This window comes from Verticillium alfalfae, genomic scaffold (genome assembly GCF_000150825.1).
Source record: "Verticillium alfalfae VaMs.102 supercont1.11 genomic scaffold, whole genome shotgun sequence".
NCBI classification, from domain to species: Eukaryota; Fungi; Ascomycota; class Sordariomycetes; order Glomerellales; family Plectosphaerellaceae; genus Verticillium; species Verticillium alfalfae.
This window is the reverse complement of record NW_003315028.1, coordinates 121,744-145,634: the sequence shown is the minus strand read 5'-3', so window position 1 is coordinate 145,634 and position 23,891 is coordinate 121,744. Positions and strand designations below refer to the sequence as shown.

General features: G+C 60.9%; 9 protein-coding genes across 9 annotated transcripts; 8 read left to right on the top strand and 1 right to left on the bottom strand.

The window, feature by feature from the left end:
* Positions 1-96: 96 nt before the first annotated feature.
* Positions 97-1,755, top strand: VDBG_07879 (niemann-Pick C1 protein; the record flags this gene model as incomplete). Its single annotated transcript, XM_003001574.1, has 1 exon — positions 97-1,755. The coding sequence occupies one exon, from the start codon at positions 97-99 to the stop codon at positions 1,753-1,755; it is 1,659 nt and encodes a 552-aa protein (XP_003001620.1).
* A 391-nt stretch (positions 1,756-2,146) lies between these two features.
* On the top strand, positions 2,147-2,623 carry VDBG_07878 (niemann-Pick C1 protein; the record flags this gene model as incomplete). Its single annotated transcript, XM_003001573.1, has 1 exon — positions 2,147-2,623. The coding sequence occupies one exon, from the start codon at positions 2,147-2,149 to the stop codon at positions 2,621-2,623; it is 477 nt and encodes a 158-aa protein (XP_003001619.1).
* A 1,915-nt stretch (positions 2,624-4,538) lies between these two features.
* Positions 4,539-8,077, top strand: VDBG_07877 (conserved hypothetical protein; the record flags this gene model as incomplete). The annotated part of the gene is made up of 4 exons (XM_003001572.1): positions 4,539-6,974; positions 7,030-7,683; positions 7,764-7,886; positions 7,958-8,077. The coding sequence occupies 4 exons, from the start codon at positions 4,539-4,541 to the stop codon at positions 8,075-8,077; spliced, it is 3,333 nt and encodes a 1,110-aa protein (XP_003001618.1).
* A 1,218-nt stretch (positions 8,078-9,295) lies between these two features.
* VDBG_07876 (predicted protein) lies at positions 9,296-10,117 on the top strand (the record flags this gene model as incomplete). Its single annotated transcript, XM_003001571.1, has 1 exon — positions 9,296-10,117. The coding sequence occupies one exon, from the start codon at positions 9,296-9,298 to the stop codon at positions 10,115-10,117; it is 822 nt and encodes a 273-aa protein (XP_003001617.1).
* A 975-nt stretch (positions 10,118-11,092) lies between these two features.
* Positions 11,093-13,024, top strand: VDBG_07875 (low-affinity glucose transporter HXT1; the record flags this gene model as incomplete). Its single annotated transcript, XM_003001570.1, has 2 exons — positions 11,093-12,806; positions 12,956-13,024. 2 exons carry the CDS (start codon positions 11,187-11,189, stop codon positions 13,022-13,024), a joined length of 1,689 nt encoding a protein of 562 aa, XP_003001616.1.
* Positions 13,025-14,042: 1,018 nt separating this feature from the next.
* Positions 14,043-15,273, top strand: VDBG_07874 (predicted protein; the record flags this gene model as incomplete). Its single annotated transcript, XM_003001569.1, has 3 exons — positions 14,043-14,407; positions 14,454-14,712; positions 14,788-15,273. 3 exons carry the CDS (start codon positions 14,043-14,045, stop codon positions 15,271-15,273), a joined length of 1,110 nt encoding a protein of 369 aa, XP_003001615.1.
* A 735-nt stretch (positions 15,274-16,008) lies between these two features.
* VDBG_07873 (predicted protein) lies at positions 16,009-16,681 on the top strand (the record flags this gene model as incomplete). The annotated part of the gene is made up of 2 exons (XM_003001568.1): positions 16,009-16,072; positions 16,141-16,681. One exon carries the CDS (start codon positions 16,142-16,144, stop codon positions 16,679-16,681), a length of 540 nt encoding a protein of 179 aa, XP_003001614.1.
* A 1,360-nt stretch (positions 16,682-18,041) lies between these two features.
* Positions 18,042-19,862, top strand: VDBG_07872 (phosphopantothenoylcysteine decarboxylase; the record flags this gene model as incomplete). The annotated part of the gene is made up of 1 exon (XM_003001567.1): positions 18,042-19,862. One exon carries the CDS (start codon positions 18,042-18,044, stop codon positions 19,860-19,862), a length of 1,821 nt encoding a protein of 606 aa, XP_003001613.1.
* A 493-nt stretch (positions 19,863-20,355) lies between these two features.
* On the bottom strand, positions 20,356-21,543 carry VDBG_07871 (conserved hypothetical protein; the record flags this gene model as incomplete). Its single annotated transcript, XM_003001566.1, has 1 exon — positions 20,356-21,543. The coding sequence occupies one exon, from the start codon at positions 21,541-21,543 to the stop codon at positions 20,356-20,358; it is 1,188 nt and encodes a 395-aa protein (XP_003001612.1).
* Positions 21,544-23,891: the final 2,348 nt, after the last annotated feature.

Below are 23,891 nucleotides of genomic sequence, written 5' to 3'. Positions count from 1 at the left end.
GGCCCCTTCTACCGTGCCGAGAAGGTCTTCCTGGTCAACGACACCCTTCCCCGAGGATCTGGCACTGTTCTCAGCTATGACACGATCCTGTGGTGGATGGAGGTTGAGAAGAGCGTCCTGAGCCTCAAGGGCCCCAACTACGGTGCCACGCTGACGGACGTCTGTTTCAAGCCCGACGGCAGCAACTGTGTCGTCCAGTCTGTGTCGGCCTACTTCAGCAACGAGCCCTCTCTTGTCGACAAGCGCCACTGGCAGGAGGATCTTCGGGCCTGCGCCAAGTCTCCCGTCGAGTGCCGGCCGGAGTACGGACAACCGCTCGAGCCCAACGCGATTCTTGGCGATTGGGGCAGTGATCCCGTCAACGCTACCGCCATGACAGTGAACTGGGTCGTGAAGAATGCCGAAGAGAACAGCCCCGAGGTGGAACGCGCCATGGACTGGGAGCGTGCTCTTCGCGACCGCCTGCTTGAGGTCCAGAAAGAGGCCGAGGAGCGTGGTCTGAGGCTCTCCTTCAGCACCGAGATCAGTCTGGAACAGGAACTCAACAAGTCGACCAACACGGACGCCAAGATTGTCGTCATCAGCTACCTCGTCATGTTCCTCTACGCCTCTTTTGCGCTTGGCTCCACGACCTTGTCGATTCGTGAAATGGTCCGGAACCCCGCCATTGCCTTCGTTCAGTCCAAGTTTACACTTGGCGTCGTTGGCATTCTTATTGTGCTCATGTCCATCTCTGCCTCGATCGGCCTGTTCTCGTGGGCTGGCCTCAAGGCTACCCTCATCATCGCCGAGGTGATCCCATTCATCGTCCTTGCGGTTGGTGTCGACAACATCTTCCTCATCGTTCACGAATTTGAGCGAGTCAATGTCAGCCACCCCGACAGCATGGTCGAGGAGAGGGTTGCCAAAGCGCTCGGCCGCATGGGTCCTTCGATTCTCCTCTCGGCTCTCACCGAGACGGTGTCCTTCGCCCTCGGCGCCTTTGTTGGTATGCCGGCTGTCCGCAACTTTGCGGCGTACGCAGCGGGTGCGGTCTTCATCAACGCCATTCTCCAGATCACCATGTTCGTCTCCGTCTTGGCGCTCAACCAGATGCGCGTCGAGGATCACCGAGCCGACTGCTTCCCCTGCATTCAGGTCAAGGCCGCCCGGGTTCATCTTGCTGGCGGCAACGGCAATGCGAACGCTCGTTACTATGAGGTTCCCGAGGAGAGCTGGCTGCAGCAATTTATCCGTAGGACCTACGCACCCTTCATACTCGGAAAGAAGGTCAAGACAGTCATCATCGCGGTCTTCCTCGGCTTCTTCGCTGCGGGCATCGCTCTCATCCCTGAAGTCAAGCTCGGCCTCGACCAGCGCGTGGCACTGCCCGATGATTCGTACCTCATTCCCTTCTTCAATGACTTGTACAACTACCTTGACACCGGCCCACCCGTCTACTTTGTCACGCGCGAGCTCAACGTCACGGAGAGGCAGCACCAGCAGGAAATTTGCGCGCGCTTCACCACATGCGAGCAAACGTCCCTGGCCAATCTCCTCGAGGGCGAAGGCGCAAGCGTCCCGACGTTTCGTTCATCCGGACGCCCGCCGCCAGCTGGGTGGACGACTCTTCTCTGGCTCAACCCTGACCTGGGCGATCAGTGCTGTGTCGAGAACGGCAAGGCATGCTTCGCGGACCGTGATCCTGAGTGGGACATCACCCTCACGGCATGCCTGAGGGCGACGAATTTGTGTATTACTTGGAGAAGTTTTTGACTTCGCCGACGAACGCCGACTGTCCCCTTGGAGGCCAGGCTGCCTACAGCGATGCCGTCGTCATCGACAAGAAGAGGGAGACCATTGCGGCCAGCACTTCCGAGCCATGCACACGCCTCTACGCAGCCAGGATGATTTTATCCACGCCATGTCCGCGGCTCGTCGCATTGCATCCGAAATCAAGAAGGAGACTGATGTTGAGGTCTTCCCTTACAGTCTTTTCTACATCTTCTTCGACCAGTACGCAACGATTGTCTCGTTGGCCGGCAAGCTTCTCGGATCAGCCGTGGCCATCATCTTCGTCATCACCACGATCCTGCTCGGTTCGCCTCTGACTGCGCTTGTCGTGACAATCACCGTCTGCATGACGGTTGTCGACATTATCGGTGCCATGGCCGTCTTCGACGTCTCGCTCAACGCCGTCTCTCTCGTCAACCTCATCATTTGCGTTGGTATCGGTGTCGAGTTCTGCGCCCATATTGCCCGCGCCTTTATGTTCCCCTCGCGTACCGTCATGGAGCGTGCCAAGAACCGCTTCCGCGGCCGCGACGCCCGCGCCTGGACCGCTCTCGTCAACGTCGGTGCCTCCGTCTTCTCGGGCATCACGGTCACCAAGCTCCTCGGCGTCTGTGTCCTCGCATTCACGCGTTCCAAGATTTTCGAGATTTACTACTTCCGCGTCTGGCTTGCGCTCGTCATCTTCGCGGCGACGCATGCGCTCATCTTCCTGCCCGTGGCGCTCAGTCTCTTGGGCGGAGCGGGCTACGTTGATCCCGAGAGCGAGGGCGGCCTGGAGCAGGATCTCGCCAGCCGGCGCTACAGGGCGCTCGTGCCTGACGGAGAGTCGGACTCTGAAGACGACTACTAGAAGCAGGTGGACTCGGGTGTCTGTGACGTCGCCGTCGACGTCAACTCTTGATGAAGCAGCAGGCCTAATCATGAACTAGAGATATCCACCATTTGAAGTTGGCAGATCTAGAAGCACACATCCATGAGGGGCAGTTGGCCGATCATCGGAGGGGATACAGCGCGATGACGAATATTTGGTAGTACTTGGGATGGGGACAGGCGTTGACGGGGTGCTTTGGGGTTCTCTTTCTTGCGGTGTAATCAGCGCATCTCTTAGCGGGGTAGTGTTACTTGCTGTACAATATAAGACGGCGAATGCATTGATTTCTTTGATTTCTGTGAAGCAAGGCGAGATTGTCAATTCGTCTCTCCAACGTCGCGGTAATTTGTCATTGCCTTTCTCTACAAACGGCATCGTAAGGAATACTACATAGCCCACTCCCTGAGGGCAGTTGAAGCAAGACAAGTAAAGGCCACTTCCCGAAGGAGATATCACCCCAACAGGGCTACTGTGAGGTATCCCGAGAACCAGCAAATCGTGGGCTCACTGCCGGCTTGAGACTAGCTAGAAAGGCTAGACAGATTGTCCAAACAGGCATTCAAGACCAACGACATGCGCAGGCGTATACATTGCAGCAGATCTAATGACTTTTCCCTCAATTGGGCTGACCTGTGGTGTTCCGGGCAAGGTCCCATTGCCAAAGCCGGCTGCTTTGATAGGTGGGGTGAAGAAGGGTGCTATGCTTGTGAGATGTAACATCTCAGATGAGTGAAGTCATATCCCGCACTTGGTTTGCGTTGGGTACCGCGACAGGTTCTCGCCTGATCGTTGAAAGGTGTGCAAGGATCGTGGTGATCATGCCTCACCGCCATATGGTTTCAGAAATCTCACGACTACCAGCGCGTTCGTCGGCACAGCTCACTGGATGACAACGACACACATTTCGATCACTGCCTCTCTCGCTCGGCATAGTGAGGTGCCTGATGTGCTGGCGAGCCGCTACCTTTGGGGGTACCTAGGTACCTACCTACTGCACCTACCAAGGTACCTGTGGCGGCGCTGGGAGTCACGCCAGGGTCCCGCAGGAGTGGAGCTATAGCAGATTGCCTCGGGGTCGAATGATTGGTGGCTAAGGCCCGAGCGCAGGCCAGAGCTCCCCCCTTTCGCGCAGCCAACCAGGGAGCCTCGTGCAGGTCCCCTAATCCACTAAAACCAGACGACAGGTGGCAGCGGTCCGCGCCTGGGCCTCCACGCTCGCCAGAAACGCGACTTGGCGGACCTGGAGACCTTGACAGACGTGGGAAAGAACCCCCCCCCCCTGACGACTCCCCCATCCCTGGCCGACAGCCCAAACCCGCGATCCAGCTTTTTTCCAATATCCCGTGACCCGTGACCTGGCCTTGACCACCACTCGCTCCTCGCTTCGATTCCATTCGTCCCATTGCCCATCTCTCAGAAGGTCCCCTCGGATCTGCCATCTTGTTACTGTTCCTCGCATCCAAACTACGGGCTTGTTGTCACGACGCGTTGCTTGCATTGCTCAAGCGTCTCTTGCTTTTAGCTGCTTTCCCCCCCCTATCGTCCCTCTTGGACCGTGTCTTGCTGTTCTGCAGACAAAGAGAAAGAAGCCCATATCCGCGAGGTAAGTGACGCAACCCTTGATTTCTGCCACTGCGACCCCGAACCAGGCATTGCCCTGCTCCATTGCTCGGCTTGGGCCAGACAAACCAGCCACGGCGTTGCCAGAGAATGTGCTGCCGACCTCATCCCTGCCATTGCTCGTTATCGTCTTCACCCTCCCCTTTCCTCCAAGCGTCATCCTGACGATGGCCGAATTCGCTTGCTGACCTGCCACCACGATAGCTCCCTCAACATAATCGACCATCCTCGCTCTCTCGGCCGAACATTGTCCTCCCCGGAATAACGATCCATCATGTCTGACGTCGAAGGTTTCGAGGTCGTTCAGCACGACGAGGTCCCCGTCCAGGCAAGCTCGCCCTCGCCTGCACCTGCGCCTGCTGCCGAGGAGCCCGCGGCTGAAGCTCCTGCCAAGGATGCTGCCGCCGCGGCCGCCACCGCTCCGGTGAAGAAGACAGCCACAGCCACTGGCGGTGTCCGTCGTCCCGTGGCCCCCGGAACCAAGCCCACGACCGCCACGACGAGCACCACCCGCGCCAGTGGTCTGACCAAGCCTCCCACGCGACCCCCCGTGCCGTCTACCATCCGACGCCCCACGACGGCTTCCTCGACCGCCACCCACCGATCCCGCCCTAGCGTATCTGCATCCGAAGACGAGACCAAGAAGCCCGCCACCTCGGCGCTGCGCCGTACCTCGGTCGCCCCAGGCACCACGGCCGCCAGCTCCCCCGGCAAGGAGAGGACCTCGAGACTGTCCACCGCCAGCTCCACCACCGCTGCTGCTAGGAGGCCGACCAGCACCGTCGGCAGCGGCAGCACCGCCACTGCTCGCACGACGACGACCCGACCTACGACGACGTCCTCGACCACGTCTCGGCTTACGAGGCCGACGACCGCCAGCAGCAGCGCCACCACCGATGCCGCGAAAAAGCGCCTCTCCACTGCGGGACCTGCCACGTCCACCACGGCCACCAGAACGGCTCGCACATCTCTGCGCCCAGGCAGCTCCGGTGCCGGCGAGGCGTCAGCCAAGGAGATCGAAGAGCTCAAGGCCAAGCTGGCCGAGAAGGAGTCCGAGGTGACCGATCTCAAGGCCCAGGTGGAGCAGTCCCACGAGAAGCTAGCGGAGCTGGCGGACCAGACGCCCCAGGCGGCTACGCCCGTTGAGAGCAACGCTGATGGCGCTTCGGATGTGGCCCATCAAGCGAACGACGAGGAAGTCGTGGCGCTCAAGGCTAAGGAGGAGGAGCTGGAAGCCCAGCTTGTCGAGACGAATGAGAAGCTCGCTGCTGCCACGGAGGAACTCGAGAAGCAGAAGCAGGAGTACAAGGAGGCCGTCGCTGCGAGGGAGGCAGCGGAGACTGAGCTCGCCACTGTCAAGGAATCCATCGAGACGCTGCAGGGCGAGCACGATGCTAAGCTCAAGGACGGCGAGGCTCAGCTCACCAAGGCCACGGCAGAGCACGCTTCCAAGATGGAGGAGCTGCAGGCTTCGCTCGCCCAGCAGCACGAGACGGCTCTAGAGGGCCTCAAGTCGCAGCACGCAGACGAGTTGGCTCAGGGCAAGGCTTCCTCGACGGAACACGAGGCGGCGATCACCGCCATCAAGATTAACCATGAGGCGGCCATTGCAGAGCTGCAGAAGAAGATTGACAGCCTGACGGCTTCGCAGGCGGAGGTGGAATCTGCTCAGGAGACGAAGCTGCAGGCCGCCGAGGAGGCCCATCAGGGCAAGATCGCCACGCTTGAGGCGGATGCCGCCTCCTTTTCCGCCAAGCTCGAGGCCGCGGAGAAGGCTGCCGCGGAGGCCAAGGCTGACCTGGAAGCCAAGACGGCCGAGCTGTCGACCCTGCAGGCCAGCGTTGCTGGTGTTGAGGCGCAACTCGAGGCTGCCAAGGCTGATGCCGCCAAGGCTCGAGAGGAGGCCGAGGCGCTGCAAAAGCAAGTCAGCACCCTAGTCGAGGAGAACAGCGCCAAGGAGGAGGCACTTGCCAAAGTCAAGGCCGACCAGAAGGCCATTGTCGCGCGGCACGAGGATCAGCTTCACCAGGTTTCACAGGACTACGAGGCGGAGATTGAGAGTCTCAAGGGCGACGCGCACTTCAAACGCCAGTTCACTGCCCTCGAGATCAAGTACAAGGAGCTCGAGGCGTCGCACGGCGAGCTGACGCAGACGCACGGCGATTCTGAGTCTAGCCATGCCAAGGCTGTCGAGGCGGCGAAGGCGGAGCACGCTGCTGCCGTTGCCGCACTTGAGGCGAAAGAGGCCGAACACAAGCAGGCGCTGGATGCTCTCCGGGCCAGCCACGCGGAGGAGCTCGAGGTCGCGAAGAACGGAGCCAGTGCAGACAAGGACACGCACCTCACGGAGCTGCAGTCGCTCAAGGACAGCCATGCTGAACAGCTGGAGACATTGAGGGCTCAGGGCGAGGCTTCCCTTGCCAAGGAGATTGAGGCGCTCAAGGCGTCGCACGACGAGATCCTTAAGGGCATCGAGTCCAGCAGCACGAGCGACAAGCAGCAGCTCATCGCCAGCCACGAGAGTGAGCTGGCCGCGGCCAAGCAGAATGACGATACAGCGCATGCGGCCGAGGTTGAGGGTCTGAAGAAGCAGCTCGAGGAGGCTCTGGCCCAAGTCAAGGCCGCTGAGGCGGCGAGCGCGGCAGCCCTCGAGGCGGCGAAGAAGGACCTTGAGACGACGCACTCGGGCGAGGTGGAGAAGCTCATCATGGTGCACGCCGAGCAGCTCGAGGCGCTCAAGTCGGAGGGGCGCCGCCGGCGCGCAGAGCCAGCTTGAGGACCTCAAGGCGGCGCACGCCAAGGCCGTCGCCGACCTGACCAAGGAGCACGAGACCAAGGGCACCTCTCTGACCGAGGCGCTCGCCCAGCAGAAGCTAGCACTCGCCGAGCTGCAGACTGCTCTCGAGGTCGCCGAGGACAACCTTGCGCGTCTCGAGGCCGAGAAGTCTCAGGTCGAGGAGGAAAACGGCGAGCTGGGCCAGCAGTTGGCGACGGAGAAGATGGCGCGGTTCGAGGCCGTCGCCGCGCTCGACGACGCCAAGAACCAGAAGGCCGACACGTCCGAGCTCACGTCGCTGCAAGCGACCAAGGCGAGCCTTGAAAAGGAGCTCCAGGTGGTGCAGGCCAGCCTCGTGGCGGCGGAGCAAAAGATGCAGGGTCTCGAGGCGGACGTCCTGACGGCACAGAAGGATCTCGAGGCCACTCGTCTCGAGGCGGAGGCCCGCGACAAGACGAGCAAGGTCGACTACGAGGAGATGCACGACAGCCTCACCAAGGTGGCGGATGAGGCGCACGCACAAAGCAAGGCCTACGAGGCGCAGCTGGAGGAGCTCAAGACGGCGGCGCTGGAGAAGCAAAAGGCCGTCGAGGAGCTCGAGGCGCAGCTCAAGGTCAAGGATGCGGAGATTGCCGAAGTCAAGGTATGTGGTGGTTGTGACGAGGACGGTGGTGTCCCGCGGGGAACGGAACGCGGCTCGGGACGCGGCTAACGGCACGACAGGCCAACGCTACCAAGCCCAAGGGACTCGCGGCGAGCCGGTACGCCGACGCGCCGGGTGACGCGGACGGCAAGACGGACGAGGAAGGTGAGGACGAAGACCACTCCTCGGCGGCTCTGGCCATGGTGCGAACGCCCCTCGCGTGCGGCTCAGCGGACGCGCTGTGAAGGATTCATGCTGACGTTGTGTTGAGCAGTTGCAAAAAGCTAGAGTGCACGCGCGACAGATTGACAGCATGGACCGCGACATGAAGGAGAGGAACCTGGCCATGCTGGATTCGATCACAGACTTTCAGACGCCGCCCCTGCGCTCATGATCTCTGATCTGGATCGGCTCTTGACTTGTTCTCCTCGTCTCGCCTGTTTTCGGGGGGGCGGCACAAGGTTCCTGTTTACTTTGTGCACCGACTCATGTGTGCATCGACGGATTTGTGCATCGACGGATTTGTGCATCGACACTTGGATTGGGGCAGGAAAAGGGGTGGATGGGGCTGGCCCCTCTATCTGGCGGACGCGTGACGTGAGGTCTGCTGCCAGCCGGTGTTGTCGTTTTCTGCGTATCCGCACGGGCGTATCGAGTTGTGTGGTATTGCTGGCGACGGCCGAGCGAGAGCAAGACGGAGATGCTGCGTCCCTCGGCGTCGAAGCTGTGTAATTATGGTATGGATGTGTAGCAATGGACGATACCCCTTCTCAGATGGTTCTACACGTGTTTGTCTTTGATGTCTTGACGTTCTCGGTTGTCCAGTCCTTGTCGATGACTGGGCTCATTTCGCCGACTTTCCTCCTTTCAACAGAATTATTGGGTTATTCCCGGCCCATCGCATCGGAAATTTCACTCGGTCCGCACGGCTCGACAGGGTCACGATGATGCGAGTTTTTTTCTTCCTGTTTTTTTTGATCTCTTCTGGTTTTCTCGTTCCGACTCGCGGTTCTCCTTCGGCGTCTCTCTCTCTGCGACGGGTGACTTGTGGGTAGGAAATATCGGGGGCATGGAGCTCCGGGCTCGCTCGGGGCGACTCTCTGCGGCCGGGAGGGGCGGAGGAACGAACGTGATGGGTGCTCAGGTGCTCAGGTGCGATGAGGTGGTGGGCAGGTAGGGAGGTCCTTCTGCACGATGTGGGTGCCGGCAGATTGTCTCGAGCCAGGGTCGCCATGGGAGGGCTGATCGATCTCCTGCAGGGTCCAGGCTGGCTGGCTGGCGTGGACGGACAGCGACAGAGAAGTCGGACGATGTGCTTTTTTTTTTCGGACCCGAATAGAGACGGCATTTTGGAAGGCTTGGAAAAGGGGTCTGTCGGATCATGGTGGCGGACGCAGGCCTGGCCGTAGATCTGCTCTTGCCCTGTCCATCTTGCACGCCACGGGCGGCGGCAGCCAGAGGAGGCAGCGGCAGCCAGAGGAGGCAGCGGCAGAGCGACAGGACGGGAAGCAGGGGGGGGGTGAGGCTCTTCGGCATGATGTCAGAGGTCCGGCAGTCGTGGCTCCACTGCACCTGCCGCCGCACTGCAATGCTCTGCACCTGCCCCACCGCAATGCTCTGCACCTGCCCCACCGCAATGCTCTGCACCTGCCCCACTGCAATGCTCTGCACCTGCCCCATTGCAATGCTCTGCACCTGCCCCACTGCAATGCCCTGCACCACCTGCTCCACCGCAAACGCCCTGCAAATGCCCTGCACATTGCCAAGGCTCCGCTGCCACGGCAAATTGCGAATGCCTGCAGATGCTCCGCTGCCCACCGCAAATGGCACTGCACTGCTCCGCCACTGCGAATCGTCGTCGACGGCCACGGCAAATGGACCGCTGAGGCTGGCTTGCCTGGCATGCCTGGGCCGCGTCCCGCTGGATCTGGCTGCTGCTGCTCGCTACTGCACTGGACGCGCCGGCGTGCTGCTAGTGCCTTGGTGCACAGAACCTGGGCAGCTACAGTGGGAACCCAGTCCGTCAGGCAGGTCAGCAAGGTCAGGCAAAGGTCTGGCACTGGCTGACTCGAGGACGCTGACGAGAAACAGCCCACGTCATCTCTCTGTCTTGGTCATCGAGGTTCCATGGGGGACTTCTCAGATCATGGGGTCCCCAGGCCATGGCATGGAGGAACGACTCGAGACGGCGGCGATGGCGAGCGCTGGACGGCACGAGGAAGATGCTGCCGTGCCACAGTGGCCGTCACGATGCTGTTGTGTCAAAAGCACGAGATGGCCCTCGCGGCCAGAGCCGCCCCATGTCACGCCATCACCCATGGTCCGATCTGTGCCAGGGTTCGCTGCCCGAGAGCCATCAGAATGGGCTCTCATCAGCCGGCCGAAAGCGGGAATAGTACAGGCTGCTTTCTGTCCCGATAGAGCACATGACTAAGGTCGAAAGGCTCCACGCTGCCGAACGCCGACAGACGGACCGAATTGAGTTTGCGCCGGGGCCCCCCCTCGAGCTGGCGGCCGCCGGTTGCAGGTTGGCGTCAGTATGGTAAATCGGCCTTCTTATTTTGGGTTTATGTGATGCCGATGTTTAAACCTGCGCTTAGGTCCGATCGATGACCATGCCATCTTGCAACGCCGTTTCGAAGGTGACATGGCGGCATGGCCTTTGGTGGATTGGCTGCACCGGTCTTTGATATCATGATGAACGGCGAGAGAATGACAGGATGCATGACAGAGGATGGACGACATAAGGATCCTCAATGATGGCCGTCGTACGAACACCACGCAAGGAACATGACAGCAAAAAGGTCTGGCAATACCACATAGGCCGGCCCACCCATGCGCAAGCTCCACGCATTCTCTAAGCTCCGACAATTCGGCGATCGAACGGGACCAGACGGAAACGGGGAACGCCCGATCTTCTCGACAACGCGAGACCCTCGACTTCTCCCCCCTCCCCCCTTCCCCTCATGCTGCTTCCCCTAGCAGCCAGCCACGCACCGACGAGACCGGCCGAGGCGGCGGGGAACGCAAAGTCCACTGCCTCCCCTTCAAGAGCGAACACCCGAGTGCACCTGACTGGGTGAGACTTTCTGGGGGTGGTCGGGCACCGCGGTAAGAACGGGTTCGCCGCTATCGTGAACGGACTTGCCCGTATATGACGTCTACAGTGAGTAGGGCAGACCCCATGCGAGCGCCGAGGTGGTGTGGTTTTTAGTAGAGACACAAACAAGCCAGCCGTATGGGTAAGCAGGAGAAGGAGGGGGAAAGAACTGGGGACCATCTGGGGATGCGTAAAAGGCCATTGTTCCGCTGTCTTGTTCGCTTGTCGTGAGATCTTCTTCTTGTTTTCCCATCGTCTCTTCGGAGCTCACTCTACATCATATACTACTCACAACAACCCAACAGTAAGGTACTTTACTTCAGGCCACACACTCTTGGCTGGAGTACCATCATCACACACACATATATCTACCTCGACAAGGTTAAACAAACTCCTACAGCTCATGGATCAATCCGAAAGCCGTAAACCGAGTGCCACCACCATGCCAGACTCGCACCACGACGCCATGAAGGAGGCACCGCCCGTCCATGCCGTCAACTTTCGCGTCCTCGTCATGGGCCTCCTCGTCTCCATGGGCGGCTTCATCTTTGGCTACGAGGGCGGCGCCATCTCCGGCTACCTCCAGATGAACGACTTTATCAGCCGCTTCGGCGAGCACGGCGAGGCCCTCGGCAAGGTCCGCACCGGCTGCATGGTCGCCTTCCTCTGCGCCGGCTGCCTCATCGGCGCCCTCGTCAGCGCGCCCATCGCCGACAAGTACGGCCGCAAGTACAGCATCACCTTCTGGAACGTCATCTACATCGTCGGCAACATCGTCGCCATCACCGCCCGCACGACCTGGTACCAGGTGCCCCTGGCCCGTCTCGTCGGCGGCCTCGGCATCGGCGCCCTCTCGGTGCTGACGCCCATGTACCAGTCCGAGACGTCGCCGCGCCAGGTCCGCGCCATGCTCGTCAGCGCCTACCAGCTCTTCATCACCCTCGGCATCTTCACCGCCTACTGCATCAACTACGGCACCGAGTCCATCTCGGGCGCCGCCTCGTGGCGCATCACCATGGGCTGCGGCTTCATCGCCCCGGCCATCATGGGCCTCGGCGTCCTGACGCTGCGCGAGTCGCCGCGCTGGGACTTCCGCCACGGCCGCACCGACGAGGCCGAGACGACGCTGGCCCTCCTCTCCGGCGTCGATCGCACCCACCCCACCGTCCAGCACGAGATTCGCGACATCCGCAAGCAGCTCGCCGCCGAGCACGCCGAGCAGGCCTGGCACGAAGTCTTCACGGGCCCCGCCATGATGCGCCGCACCCTCCTCGGCATGGCGCTGCAGGCCCTGCAGCAGCTCACGGGCGCCAACTTTTTCTTCTACTACGGCACCCAGATCTTCGCCGCCGTCGGCCTCAGCAACTCGTACGTCACGTCCATGATCCTCGGCGCCGTCAACTTTGCCTCGACCATTGTCGGCCTCTGGATCGGCCAGCGCTTCGGCCGCCGCCCCGCCCTCATCGTCGGCGGCACCTGGATGTTCGGCTGCTTCCTCGTCTTCGCCTCGCTCGGCTCCTTCGCCCTCTACCCCGACAACAACCCGGGCGACGCCAACGCCCGCACCAACTCGGGCGCCGGCGGCGCCATGATCGCCTTTGCCTGCCTCTTCATCTTCGGTTTCGCCACCACCTGGGGCCCCCTCGTCTGGGCCCATCGTCGGCGAGATGTTCCCCTCGCGCTACCGCGCCCGCAGCATGGCCCTCTGCACCGCCTCCAACTGGCTCTGGAACTTCCTCATCTCCTTCTTCACGCCCTTCATCACCGACGCCATCCACTACAAGTACGGCTACGTCTTTGCCGCCTGCTGCGGCGCCGGCGCCATCATCACCTACTTCTTCGTCGTCGAGTCCCAGGGCCGCTCCCTCGAGGAGGTCGACACCATGTACGTCGAGGGCGTCGTGCCCTGGAAGAGCAAGACGTGGCAGGCTGCCGAGGGCCAGCTCGACGGCAGCGAGCCCTCGGCGGAGAAGGCCGACTCGAGCGGCGAGCACCTGCGTGTGTAGCTGTGTTTAGGGTGACTGTACGATAGATGGTTTTTGTATGAATGAATCACGAGTTATTTGCAGTTGCTTGGCTGTGACGGCGTGCTGTGCCTTTTGCGTGTAGTCTTCCTGTTTGGCCGTCATGGAGTGTATCAGCCTTGATTGAATTGACGGGCCGGGGGATCAGATGTACGATGTCCCGGATGTGTTCACCTTCAGCTGGTCGTGGCCGTTACGGCAATCCTACTCCGTCTAGGTGATGTAAAAGTGAGAAACCGTCAAACTAATCCAAGAGACTATCCAAACGGTACCGAGCCTCGTCAGTCGCCATACTGTAGACGTCAAGAGACGAGTTCCCCACATCCGTAGACTGTTCGCTCCCCCCCTTCTACCCCAGATCTCGCATGTCAGCCGAATCACCCGCCTTGACTACAATCGCTCACCGGAAGACGCCCACAGCGTGCACATGACGTGCCTCGCCGACTACGCATGCACAGCGTCAGCCTCCCTCGAGCCTAGATCGCAGACTATTTGTCGCTCTGCCCGCTCCCGTGTCGGCAGGCCAATCGGATCCGAAGCGATCGCCACGTCCGGCGCAGCTGAACGCTGGCACGCCCCGCCCCTCGCGCGGAGGCCTCGGGGGGTTTCTTCTTAAAAACAATGATGCTTTCGTCTGCGATGGGCAAATCTGCGCGCCATTCCCGAGATCCGGCGCTTTCGCATCGACAGCGACAGGCCCGATGGAGGTCTGTTCCGTTTTCGACCTGACCACGACGGCGCTGAGCCTCAGCTGGAAGGTCTACCAGTTCTTCCGGGCCGTCCAGGACGCGCCGGCCGAGGTCGGGGAGTATCTCGAGGCCCTCGAGGCGACGCGGACCACGCTGCACGACGTCCAGGAGTATGCCGCGGCCCACGAGCAGTCGTCGTTTGCGCGGGCCGACGGCCTGCAGCTGCGGACGCTGACGGCCGTGCTGAAGGACTGCGAGCTCGCGTTCGGGCTGCAGCTCTCGAGCATGGAGACCTACCAGACGGGCGACGTCACGTCGCGGTTCACGCGGCTGCGCAAGGGGGCCGCGTTCGTCTTTGGCCGGGAGTCGATGGCGAAGAACACGGGCAAGCTGCTGATCTGGCGGGACCTCCTCGCCCACGCCATGACGACGTCGATCGGGTATGTTGTCGTGTGCCCCCTCCCCCCCCCCCGGGTCCCTGACGATGCCGCGCGCTGAGAACTGGCCAGGCGCAACACGATTCTGCTCCGGGACCAGCTGCAGCCCATGGGCGCCGACATTCAGGACATGAACCAGAGGCTGAGGGACGACGAGAAGGAGCGCCAGAAGCTGTTCCAGACGTTTGGCCAGTATCAAAAGGCGCTCGGCTCGGGCATCGCCATGCTGCTGGACTGTGCGCGCAGTGCCGGCATCCGCAACACGACCCGCGTGGAGGATCTGGGCATGCATTTTGCAGAGGATCCGTTCCTGTCGGAAGAGCAGCAGCCTGGCTCGAGCGGCGGCGCAGAAGCGCCCCCGAACGGAAGCACGGATGGCTTGGTGGTACGGCCAGGAGGCGCCGTCTCTGAGCCGGGCACGGCACCAACTGTGCAGGCGAACGACGAGTCGCCCAATGCTGAGGCTTCTTACACGTAAGTGCATTCATCTTTCTGTCAGACCTGCGGCTGACCTCTCCAGCCAAGCACATGCCATCGAGGCTGCATTCCGCGCCGTGGCGCAGACAGCGAGCCCGAAGCAGGTGGAGATTCTGGACGCCATACGAAATCCTGAAGCGGCCCTGACAATCCTCAACGACAAGCAGCCCTCGACACGTGCTGCCAAGTCACGACCGGTCCTGTCTGTCTTCTCCAAGTCGCTCGGCCCTCTGGCCAGATCCGGGTCCGATGTGGCAGCAACGGCTATGGGCAGTATGGACTTTATGCTGAGCATGAGCATGGTTCGTGTTGCCTCTTGCTCTTCCCCCCCCCCCCTGTAGCAGGCAACGCCATGTTCACAGCTGACACGTCCGCAGAACGTCTACGGCGAGGTCGACGCCACGCTGTCCGAGGTCGCCGACGCCGCCGACCTCTGTCGCCGCGAGCTCGCGCTCAACCCGGGGGAGACGCTCTTCCGCCTGACGAGCCAGGTGTACAGCGTCATGTTCAGCATGAGCATCATGTGCTACGAGTTTGTGCTGTCGCGCGCCACGGCCAAGCTGGCCATGATCCACACGTTTCGTCCCAAGCTGGACGTCAAGCTGGCGGAGCTGCGTCGCGCCTGCGACCGCGTCACGCGCGAGGTCGACTTTCGCCATCGCGTCGAGATGCGGCGGGCGGGCCGGACGATTGCCGCGCTGCAGGTCGAGCAGCAGAAGATGGCGGGCATGCTGCGGGACCAGAAGGCCATTCTCGAGTCGGTCCGGCAGGAGAGGACCATGATGGAGGCCGCGCGCGAGCAGCAGCGGATTTCTGGAGCTCGTTCAGCAGATTCAGTTTCAGATGCAGGCGGAGCGGGCTGAGCGCATGATGATCACGGCCACGGGGGAGTAGCAGTGAAGAGATGACCATCTTACAGCGCATTCAGGTCAACCCCTTATAGGTATGAGTCCATGAGATCGTGACGATGAAGTTTCCATATCACCAGACAAGACAGCTGATATGACAGCGATTTGAAAACAAAGATGTCTGATATAGTTAGTTCCTCGTCGAATATGCAGCCTATCGATACCAATAACATCAACGTCACGCTGTCATTGACTATCATATGGGGCCAGAAGCCTGGACACTGGCACATTAACCAGACAATTCAATCTGGGAATACCCTAGCTCAAGGCCAGCTACTGAATTAGGTACTTCATGTGGTTGACTGATATATTGATATCACGAGGGCCCAGATGCAGCCACATGTTGCAAAACCGATGCAATCCAATATCGAACCTAAATTTTGCTTTCCGCAAGATAATGCTCAAGAATCACAAGTTCTTACTTCGTATGCCAATCGTGAGATGCTGACCAAAGACGACCACCCGAGGCTTGGCGTCGAAGGATTGGCTAGCCTGGAAGCGTACGATGGCTTCGTGCGGGGGAATGAGCTGCTAACGCGTCATTGCGCCTCGCATGCTTTCGGGAATACGATGCAGCCACTACTCGTCTTGGAGGCATTGCTGGTCCGGCGCCTTTAAAGGAAGAACAACGTCCTAGACCGTTCGGTTCGGCGCGGCTCCAAGATCTCAGCACTGGGAGCTCGACACTCCTCGAGACGACGCCTCAGCTCATCATGATGCAGTCAGCGTTTTTCATGGCAACCATGCTCTCACTGTACGTTTTTTGTTTTGCCGTTTCTGCCGTAAAACAAGCATGGATCTCCCCGTCTGACACCGCAGCAGCATGGCCGTGGCCCAGGAGCCGCCGTCGACGACAACGACCGGCCCGCCTTTTCCAGGCGTGCTGCCCACGGTCACGCCGCAGTCCGGCTGCCCTGCCGTCACGGAAACAGGCATCCTCTGCTCGACCTGCGTGGTCCCGGCGTGCATCGAGTTCTCGACGGTGACGCAGGTCTGCGGCTGCCCGACGCCCGTCGCGACGGTCTACCTCAACTGGCCCTGCGGCGGGGAGGAGGCGTGCGCCGGGGCGGGCTGCACGACTGCTTTCCAGGTGGAGGGTCTGTCGGGGCCGTGCGCGTCGACGACGACGGGAGACGAAAGCGGCGGCTCGGCGCCAGACACGACGACGGCGTCTGTGCCGGTGACGACGAGTGCGCCCGAGGCATCCACGCCTGGGGGCACGTCAGGGCCGGAGACGACGGGGTTCACAACGCCGCAGCCGAGCTCGAATGGCACGGTGCCGGGGCCGTCGTCTAGCGGGCCGACGTCGGTGGCGGAGAATGCGGCGGGACGGATGAGGGTGCCCTTGTTGGGATGGTGGTGATGCTTCGAACTATCGGGTGCCGTCGGAGAGGATCAGCAGGCACGGCAAGGGTGGTGATCGTGGAACCCGATGGTCATTGGCCGTATCATTTTTGAACACATGATGTTTCGTGGCCGAGCTTCCAGAAGGTTGATGGCATGTCAATCTGCGATGGCCTTGCACGACGTGCGATGGCCTTGCACGACCTGCGATGGCACGACTTGGCCGTCTGATGAATCCACACAGAGATGATCAGCTGCTGGATCTACCTGCCTGCCTAGGTACCTAGGTACCCTAGGTAAGGTTGTAAGGTAAGGTGCCTTGGTAGGTAAGGTGCCTTGGTAGGTAAGGTGCCTTGGTAGGTAAGCAGTAAGGTGCCTTACCTGGTAGGACGAGGACGCGGACCTTGAGGGCCCCACAGGGGTCTTGTGGGTCGCCGTCGAGAGATTTTCCGGCGCTCGGGGCGCTAGAAGGAGCTTATCTACAGCGGTCGCACGGCTGGCAGGGCACGGCTGCAGGGCACGGCTGGCAGGGCCCTGCTGGAAAGGCAGACCCTCGGCCAATGACCATTGCGGCGATTCACATGCAATGGAAGAAGGACGGCAGAGGGACTCATTGTCGGGGTGTTCCAGTGATGGGGATGCAATCAGTGACGGGGGTACAATGCAGTGAAAGAGAACGTACCAACTACGCTTCCTAGTCTTTTCCCACGACAACATGCTTTTTTTCTCTTCCGTTTCCTCGTCGTCTTGGAAGGATGTAAGATGTGTGAACCGCCAGAGATGCTAAACAGTTGCTTACCTAACACCAGTGGCGGGGGCTAGAAAAAACCCCCCATCATCATGACGGTGTAAAGCCCAGCGAGGTCGCCTGGAGGTCGCCTGGAGGTCGCCCAGAGATCGCCTGGAAGTCGCCTGACTGGCGGTGCCTTATCGACCGGGTCGACTGCCTGCCGAGTCCGTATCTTCGAATGCGACGGCAACTCTGTACATCCAACTGCATGCACACCTACCCGACCGAACCCTTCCTCTTGTCTTCGATTCACCTCCCATTCCACACCGACTCGACTCGCCTCTCCGACCACCCGACATATAGCCTCTCTTTCGACCTGCGGTTGCTCTCCATCATTCTGTCACATAGCCCATCCGCCCGCCCGCCCGCCTGATCTCTGCCCGACGATTGCTCGTTGACCCATCCCGAGACTCTGCGAGACTGCCCCTCCAACATCGCCAGACCGCCTCGACCTGCTGCGATACCCCGCCACGATACTACGTCGGTCAGAGCAGTCCAGCCTCTCTCTCACAGTCTCTTGCAGTCGATCTCGACGATCGAATCTCACTCCATCATCCGCCCCAATGTCCCGATGGATCCCTCCGACAACATGCTACTCCATCTGAGGAGGAGCAACAGCTCCTCCTCGTCCCTCCACTTCAAGCCCCGCGACCGCAAGCTGCGGCTGCTCGTGGCCGCGACGGGCCCCCGAGACACCTCATGGGCGAGCGCCCTCGTCGTCCGTCTCTCCAAGAACCCCGGCATTGAGATGCGCGCCATCGTCGACGACGTCATCCCCCGCCTCAGCCAGACCATCATCGTCATGCAGAACCGACCCATGGTCGCCCCCCTCGTCGCCGGCGCCGGCACCGACGCGGAATCGAGATCAGAAATGGACGACATCGAATTCTACCGTCAACAGGCTTTCGGCTTGGTCGAGTGGGCCGACCTCATGGTCCTCGTGCCCATCGATGCCGACAACCTCGCCAAGATGATGGCTGGCATCGCCGACACCCTGCTCCTCGAGGTCCTGCGCGGCTGGGACTCGGCCAAGAAGATCCTGCTCGTGCCCGGCATGAGCACCCACATGTGGGAGAACCCCGTCACAAAACGCCAGATGAGCAAGATCCACCGCAAGTGGCATTGGCTGCGGCCCATGCCGCCCATCCTTTGGCACTACGACGACAACCCCAAGACCCCGAAGCGCATCGTCAACTGGTCCGCCTTCAACGACATCCTCAGCATCATCAAAAACCAGGCCGACCTTATGGGTCTCGGCCGTGACGTGGACGTCGTCTCGCACCTCTCCGGCACCCTCACGGCCTCCCCCAATCGCCCCATCCACTCCAAGCTACCCCCCGAAATCTGGACCATCATCCTCGACTTTACGCAGGACTGGGAGCTCGCCCAGGCCCTCGGCGTCTACACCAATGCCGTCATGCCGCACCCCTGGGCCCTGACGCCCAAAGACCCCCGTGACCCCATCCAGGTCTACGCCCACGAGCTCGAGTGGCTCGTCCTGACCTGCAACAGCCCCGCCATCTGCAAGAAGCTGCTGCAGTCGCCCCCCGCCCTCCACGACCTGCCGGCCCTCGTCATCAAGCTCATCATCCGCTTCTCCCTCATCGACGTCCTCGCCTGGATGGAGGCGAACCGCCCCGACCTCTTCAAGGCCTTTGACGGCAAGGTCCTGCCGACCAAAGCCTCGGCCTACTACGGCCGCCCCGACGTGCTCGACTACTGGAAGCAGTCGCACTTTTTCCACCACGGCGCCGCCCGCGCCCCCCGCACCGATGCCTCGGACCTCTACGACGCCGAAGCGCTGGACGGCGCCTCTAAGAACGGCTTCGTCCGCGTCCTCGACTGGTGGTGGCGCCGCTCGGGTCTGCCCCTCGTCTTCACCGAGGCCGCCCTCGAGCAGGCATCCGGCAAGGGCCACCTGCTCGTGCTCGAGTGGTGGCGCGACGCCGCCGCCCAGGACGACCGCATCGTGCTGCGGCCCGGCAAGTCGCTCCTCTGGGCGGCGCAGCACGGCCAGGCCGCCGTCCTCCGCTGGTGGGTCGCGTCCGGCATCCCCGTCGCCCACGGCGACAGCGTCGCCAAGATGGCGAGCCGCTGGGGCCAGGTCGACGTCCTCGAGCTCTGGCGCCAGCTCAAGGGGGACGATAAGCTCGTCTTTGACGCCGAGGTCCTCATCCAGCCCACCATCCACCAGCACGTCGACGTGCTCGAGTGGTGGCGCCGCTTCGCCCACGGCGAGCTCGACGCCATGGACGGCCGCCGCCACCGCGTCGAGTACCGCACCTGCGACATTGAGGAGGCCCTCGAGGACAGCATTGGCGACCAGGAAAAGGTTCGCCGCTGGTGGGCGCGCGTCGGTCTCAACCTCGGCCTGCGGAATATTGAGTGGATGAGGACAAAGTGTCTCTGACCCCAAGCACTTTCAACCACCATTTTTCTCTGTTGCTGCTCCTCCGGGGACGTGAAGCCAACCACGCTCATCGAGTTTACGTACATTTTATGAATTGGACGGAAAGCGTTTTTTTTTTTACTTTGGTTTTCGGGGGTTTTTCCCCCTTTTCGGGATGAACACAAGCATGGCGTTTCGGATGGCCGGGGAGCAAACGCACGAACACAGCCACAAAAGCTTGACTCTGATTTTCCCCTCCGATTTTCCCTACGAGCATCGATATGAACTAGAGGGGGCGCGCGCACACAGTTTTTGTATCGAATAGTAGTAGTAGCAGGCAGGGGGTTTTAGGTGGGGGGTATAGTCCTCATTATGCAGCATACGTTATCACGAAAGAAAAAGCTCTGTGTAATTACAATCCTTCGCGCCATCTGCTCGTTGCCTGTGGACCATCAATCTGTTTTTTCTCTCCTTGCGAAACTTCGTCCCTCGTATAGCAACGGTCGCCTCATATTCAGAGAGTCAGCGCCACGCCAAAGAGGAGAGCGGCCACGAAGACGAGGCCGCTGATGCTGCGCTGCACGGCGTCTGAGGCGGTGTTGCCCGAGCCCGATGCTCCTGTCGCCACCGGGGCCTCCGTTGTGGTAGGGGAGTCCAAGGCGCGCGGAGACGACGTGGTCGGCACGGCGACGGGGGTAGGGAGATCGGTGTCGTCGTCGTCGTCACCGCTCGGGGGTGAAAAGGATGGTGTGGGCGTGGGATCGGGCGACGTGGTCGTGTCGTCGTCTGAGTTGTCTCCACTGCCGCCGCCGCCGCCACCGCCGCCGCCGCCACCGCCAATGGGGCATCGCCATGAGGAGCCGTCCTGTCGGCAGGTCGCACCGGCATCGCAGTAGTAGCCATCGGTTGAGCAGCAGACGGAACCCTCCGGCATGCAACGGTCACCGCACGTCTCCTTGCCCGAGGGACACCCATCATCGCTACCGCCGCCGCCGCCGCCACCACCGCCGCCGGAGCTGCCTCCGGAGCAGAAGCCGTCACCTGCGCAGGTGAGACCGGCATCGCAGTACTTGCCGGGCGAGCAGCAGTTCGATCCGACGGGCATGCACCAGAGGGATCCGCACTCCTCTTGTCCAACGGGGCATCCGTCATCACCACCGCCGCCGCCGCCACCACCGCCACCACCACCTCCTCCGCCTCCGCCGCCGGTCGAGCACCTGCCGTCACTGGTGCACGTTTCGCCGGCGGCGCAGTGGCCGCCATTGCCGCAGCACACAGCACCCTCAGGCATGCACTGGTTGTCGCCGCATGGCTCCTGGCCCTCGGTGCAGCCCGAGGGGTCACCGGTACAGATCTTGCCGAGCGGGCAGCAGCCACCCGAGTCGCAAGAGGTGCCAATATCGCAGTAGCTGCCGTTTCCCCAGCCGCAGCAGATGCCGGAAAAGGGGGCGCACCACTGGGAGTCACACTCGACGCCGCGGAGGCCGCAGCCGTCTTGGCGCGTGTCGAGGAGGTTCAGGAGTGGGTGAGGCACCGGGTCGCGAGCTGTATTGGCGGAACGCGAGGAGAGGTGAGGAAGGGGTACGGCCAGGGAGAGAACGGTCTTGGAGGACTTGACGGCTGGGGCCTGGCGTTCGGGGTACGAGAGTGACGTCGCCTGGGCGAGGGGCAGCAGGAGAAGTGTTGTGAGGGAGAGACGCATGGTGGGTGGTTTCCCTTTGCTGGGGAGAGCTGTCTCGGTGTAAAAGGGTAGGTATTGCTCAGCCTTAAGCTGGTTTATGATGGAGGCTCTCGCGATGCCTAGACAGCGAATGTATGGTCTGGAGATGGAAGCGACCAACGTTGATGGCGCCACTGGGGGCCAAACATCTTTGAGAAGTAGGTTCTTGTTTATATATACGCCACGCGAGGCGCCTTCACCTGCAAGTCCTGTGCGAGACCCGGGGGATCAGCGACCAAAGCCATCACGGCCAACGACCAGACTGGAAGCCAGGCCAGGGCCCGCGACCTCGGACCAGCTGGCAGCCTTGCGGTCCCTGGTCCCTGGTAACTTGACGGGGTATGCCTCGGAGGGTAATCAACAGACTACCCCGGCACCGCACCAATGGGATGGCCGTCATGAGGCAGATCAGAGCCCTGCGAGAGCACTGCCTGCACACCTTATGATGGACTTGCAGCTAGAGCTGCAGGCCTGGCTGCAGGCTATTTACCTTCGGTGTCCAGAATCAGGACCTTCTTCCTGGTGGGGATAGGGCGGGGATGGGGTTGGAAGGATGGGCGTGTTAGGCTCGCGGGTCATAAGGGTCCCGGATGATCTCCTTTGCTGATATGCTTGGCTCCACGACAGCCGGTTTTTCTCTGGGCGTTCAAATTTAGTTGCAGTGAAACGGCCAAGAGCGGCGGTCTCCTGCAGGCCCCGGGGCAGTCGTTCAAGACGTCGGAGACGTTGAACTTGATGTCTTGGAAGAAAAATAGTGTGCAAAAACCAAAGGAAGCTCCGCGAGCCTCATCTTCATGGCGGCCTGATGGATTTCTCTCTCACAATGCGCCGACCTCCACGTTCTTTCGGTTCATAGGTTCATATCAAACTGACGAATGGAAGTCGGCCGTGATGACACCCCTGGTCCGTCAAGGCGGTCTGCTTATGCCCCAGGCGGCGTAAAGAGGCGCCGTTTGTGCGGGAAAAAGAGGACGAGAGACGCCGCTAAAAACGCCAGCGAGGCCACAGCCAGCGCCACCATCCGACGATGTCTTGTTTGTCAAAGGAACCAGGGTCGCCTCGAATCAGAAATGACGGGGTGGGCTGCACAGCATAGCATCTGTTGGCCGCAACCTTGGCTCGCCTCGTCGTCGCGCATCGGGGATGTGGCCTAGAGTCGTTGGACAGGAGATTTGGCATGCAGCCATAGGGTTTGAAAGGAAGTGAGATTGATGTTGGGGGCGAAGCCATCCACGATCGTGATAATACGGCCCACGAAAACACGCCGTGAACGCAAATGTTGCTCGCTTCGCTGCCGTGTCTGCGAAGCTGGATACTCATGACGGCGGGCTGTGCTAGAGGTGTGGAGTTGGATGTGTTGGCATCACATTGGGACAGATTTGCAGTCGCTCAACGCCCACCTGTTGCCGCTTTGATCCAGGTCCAAGGTGCCTCGTCTGTGTGACCCGCGTGAGCTTCAATCACCATCAACCACCACAGCGCGTCCTCAGCAATGGGCCCACCATGGTTGTGGACAATACTTGCTGGCAATAGGAACTGTGGAGACCCGGCCGTGCAGACTATCTCTGGGCGTTGACTATTCTGGTTGGCCGATTATGATCAACGGGCGAAGAGCCCCTCAGGGCTGACGGGCTAGCATGGGTGCAGCATCAGTATGTGAGGCCATAAGTATGCTGTTCGCGGTGGCGGAGAGCACTGCTCGCACAGAATGCCGGGTTTGGGTCTGTTGCAGGATTCAGAGCTGAAAGGGTGGGAGGGGTAGCTTATCTCCACAAAGCTGCACCTGACCGGAAGCTGATGCCGATCACAGGCTCCTTCGGAGAATGCCTCGCTTGTTGCTCAATGCTGGTGGGAGAAGTATGTTGCAATCGGTGTTGAGGCAGCAGAAAGTGTCTGGGCAGGACATCTGGTTTGACTCGGGCCAAAGGCGGTACCAGCGCAAGGCATACTGCGGCTTGTCATAACCTACCACGGGCCATGCGCTTCAGATTGTCAGGAAAACAATAATGATGAGTGAAGTAACACGGATGAAGGAATTCAGAGCAAACATGGGAGAAGACAGGAAAATGCTATTGAAGAAGCCACTGCAGAGATATGCAGTCGCATGCCTCATCTGACGTCTGACGGCAAGAGAAGCCCAGGGAGGCAGGCAGGTATGATTGATACCTCCAAATGAGTCCTCCTGCCCCTTCAGTAGATGACAACCAAAAGTACAGCTTCCTGCCTTGCCATACCGACCTAGAGGATGGTGTCTCAGTCCCAGCACTCAAGCTTGCCTTGACAGACTCCTTTTACACCTTTAAGTTTTGTAATCTGAAACAACAGATCAC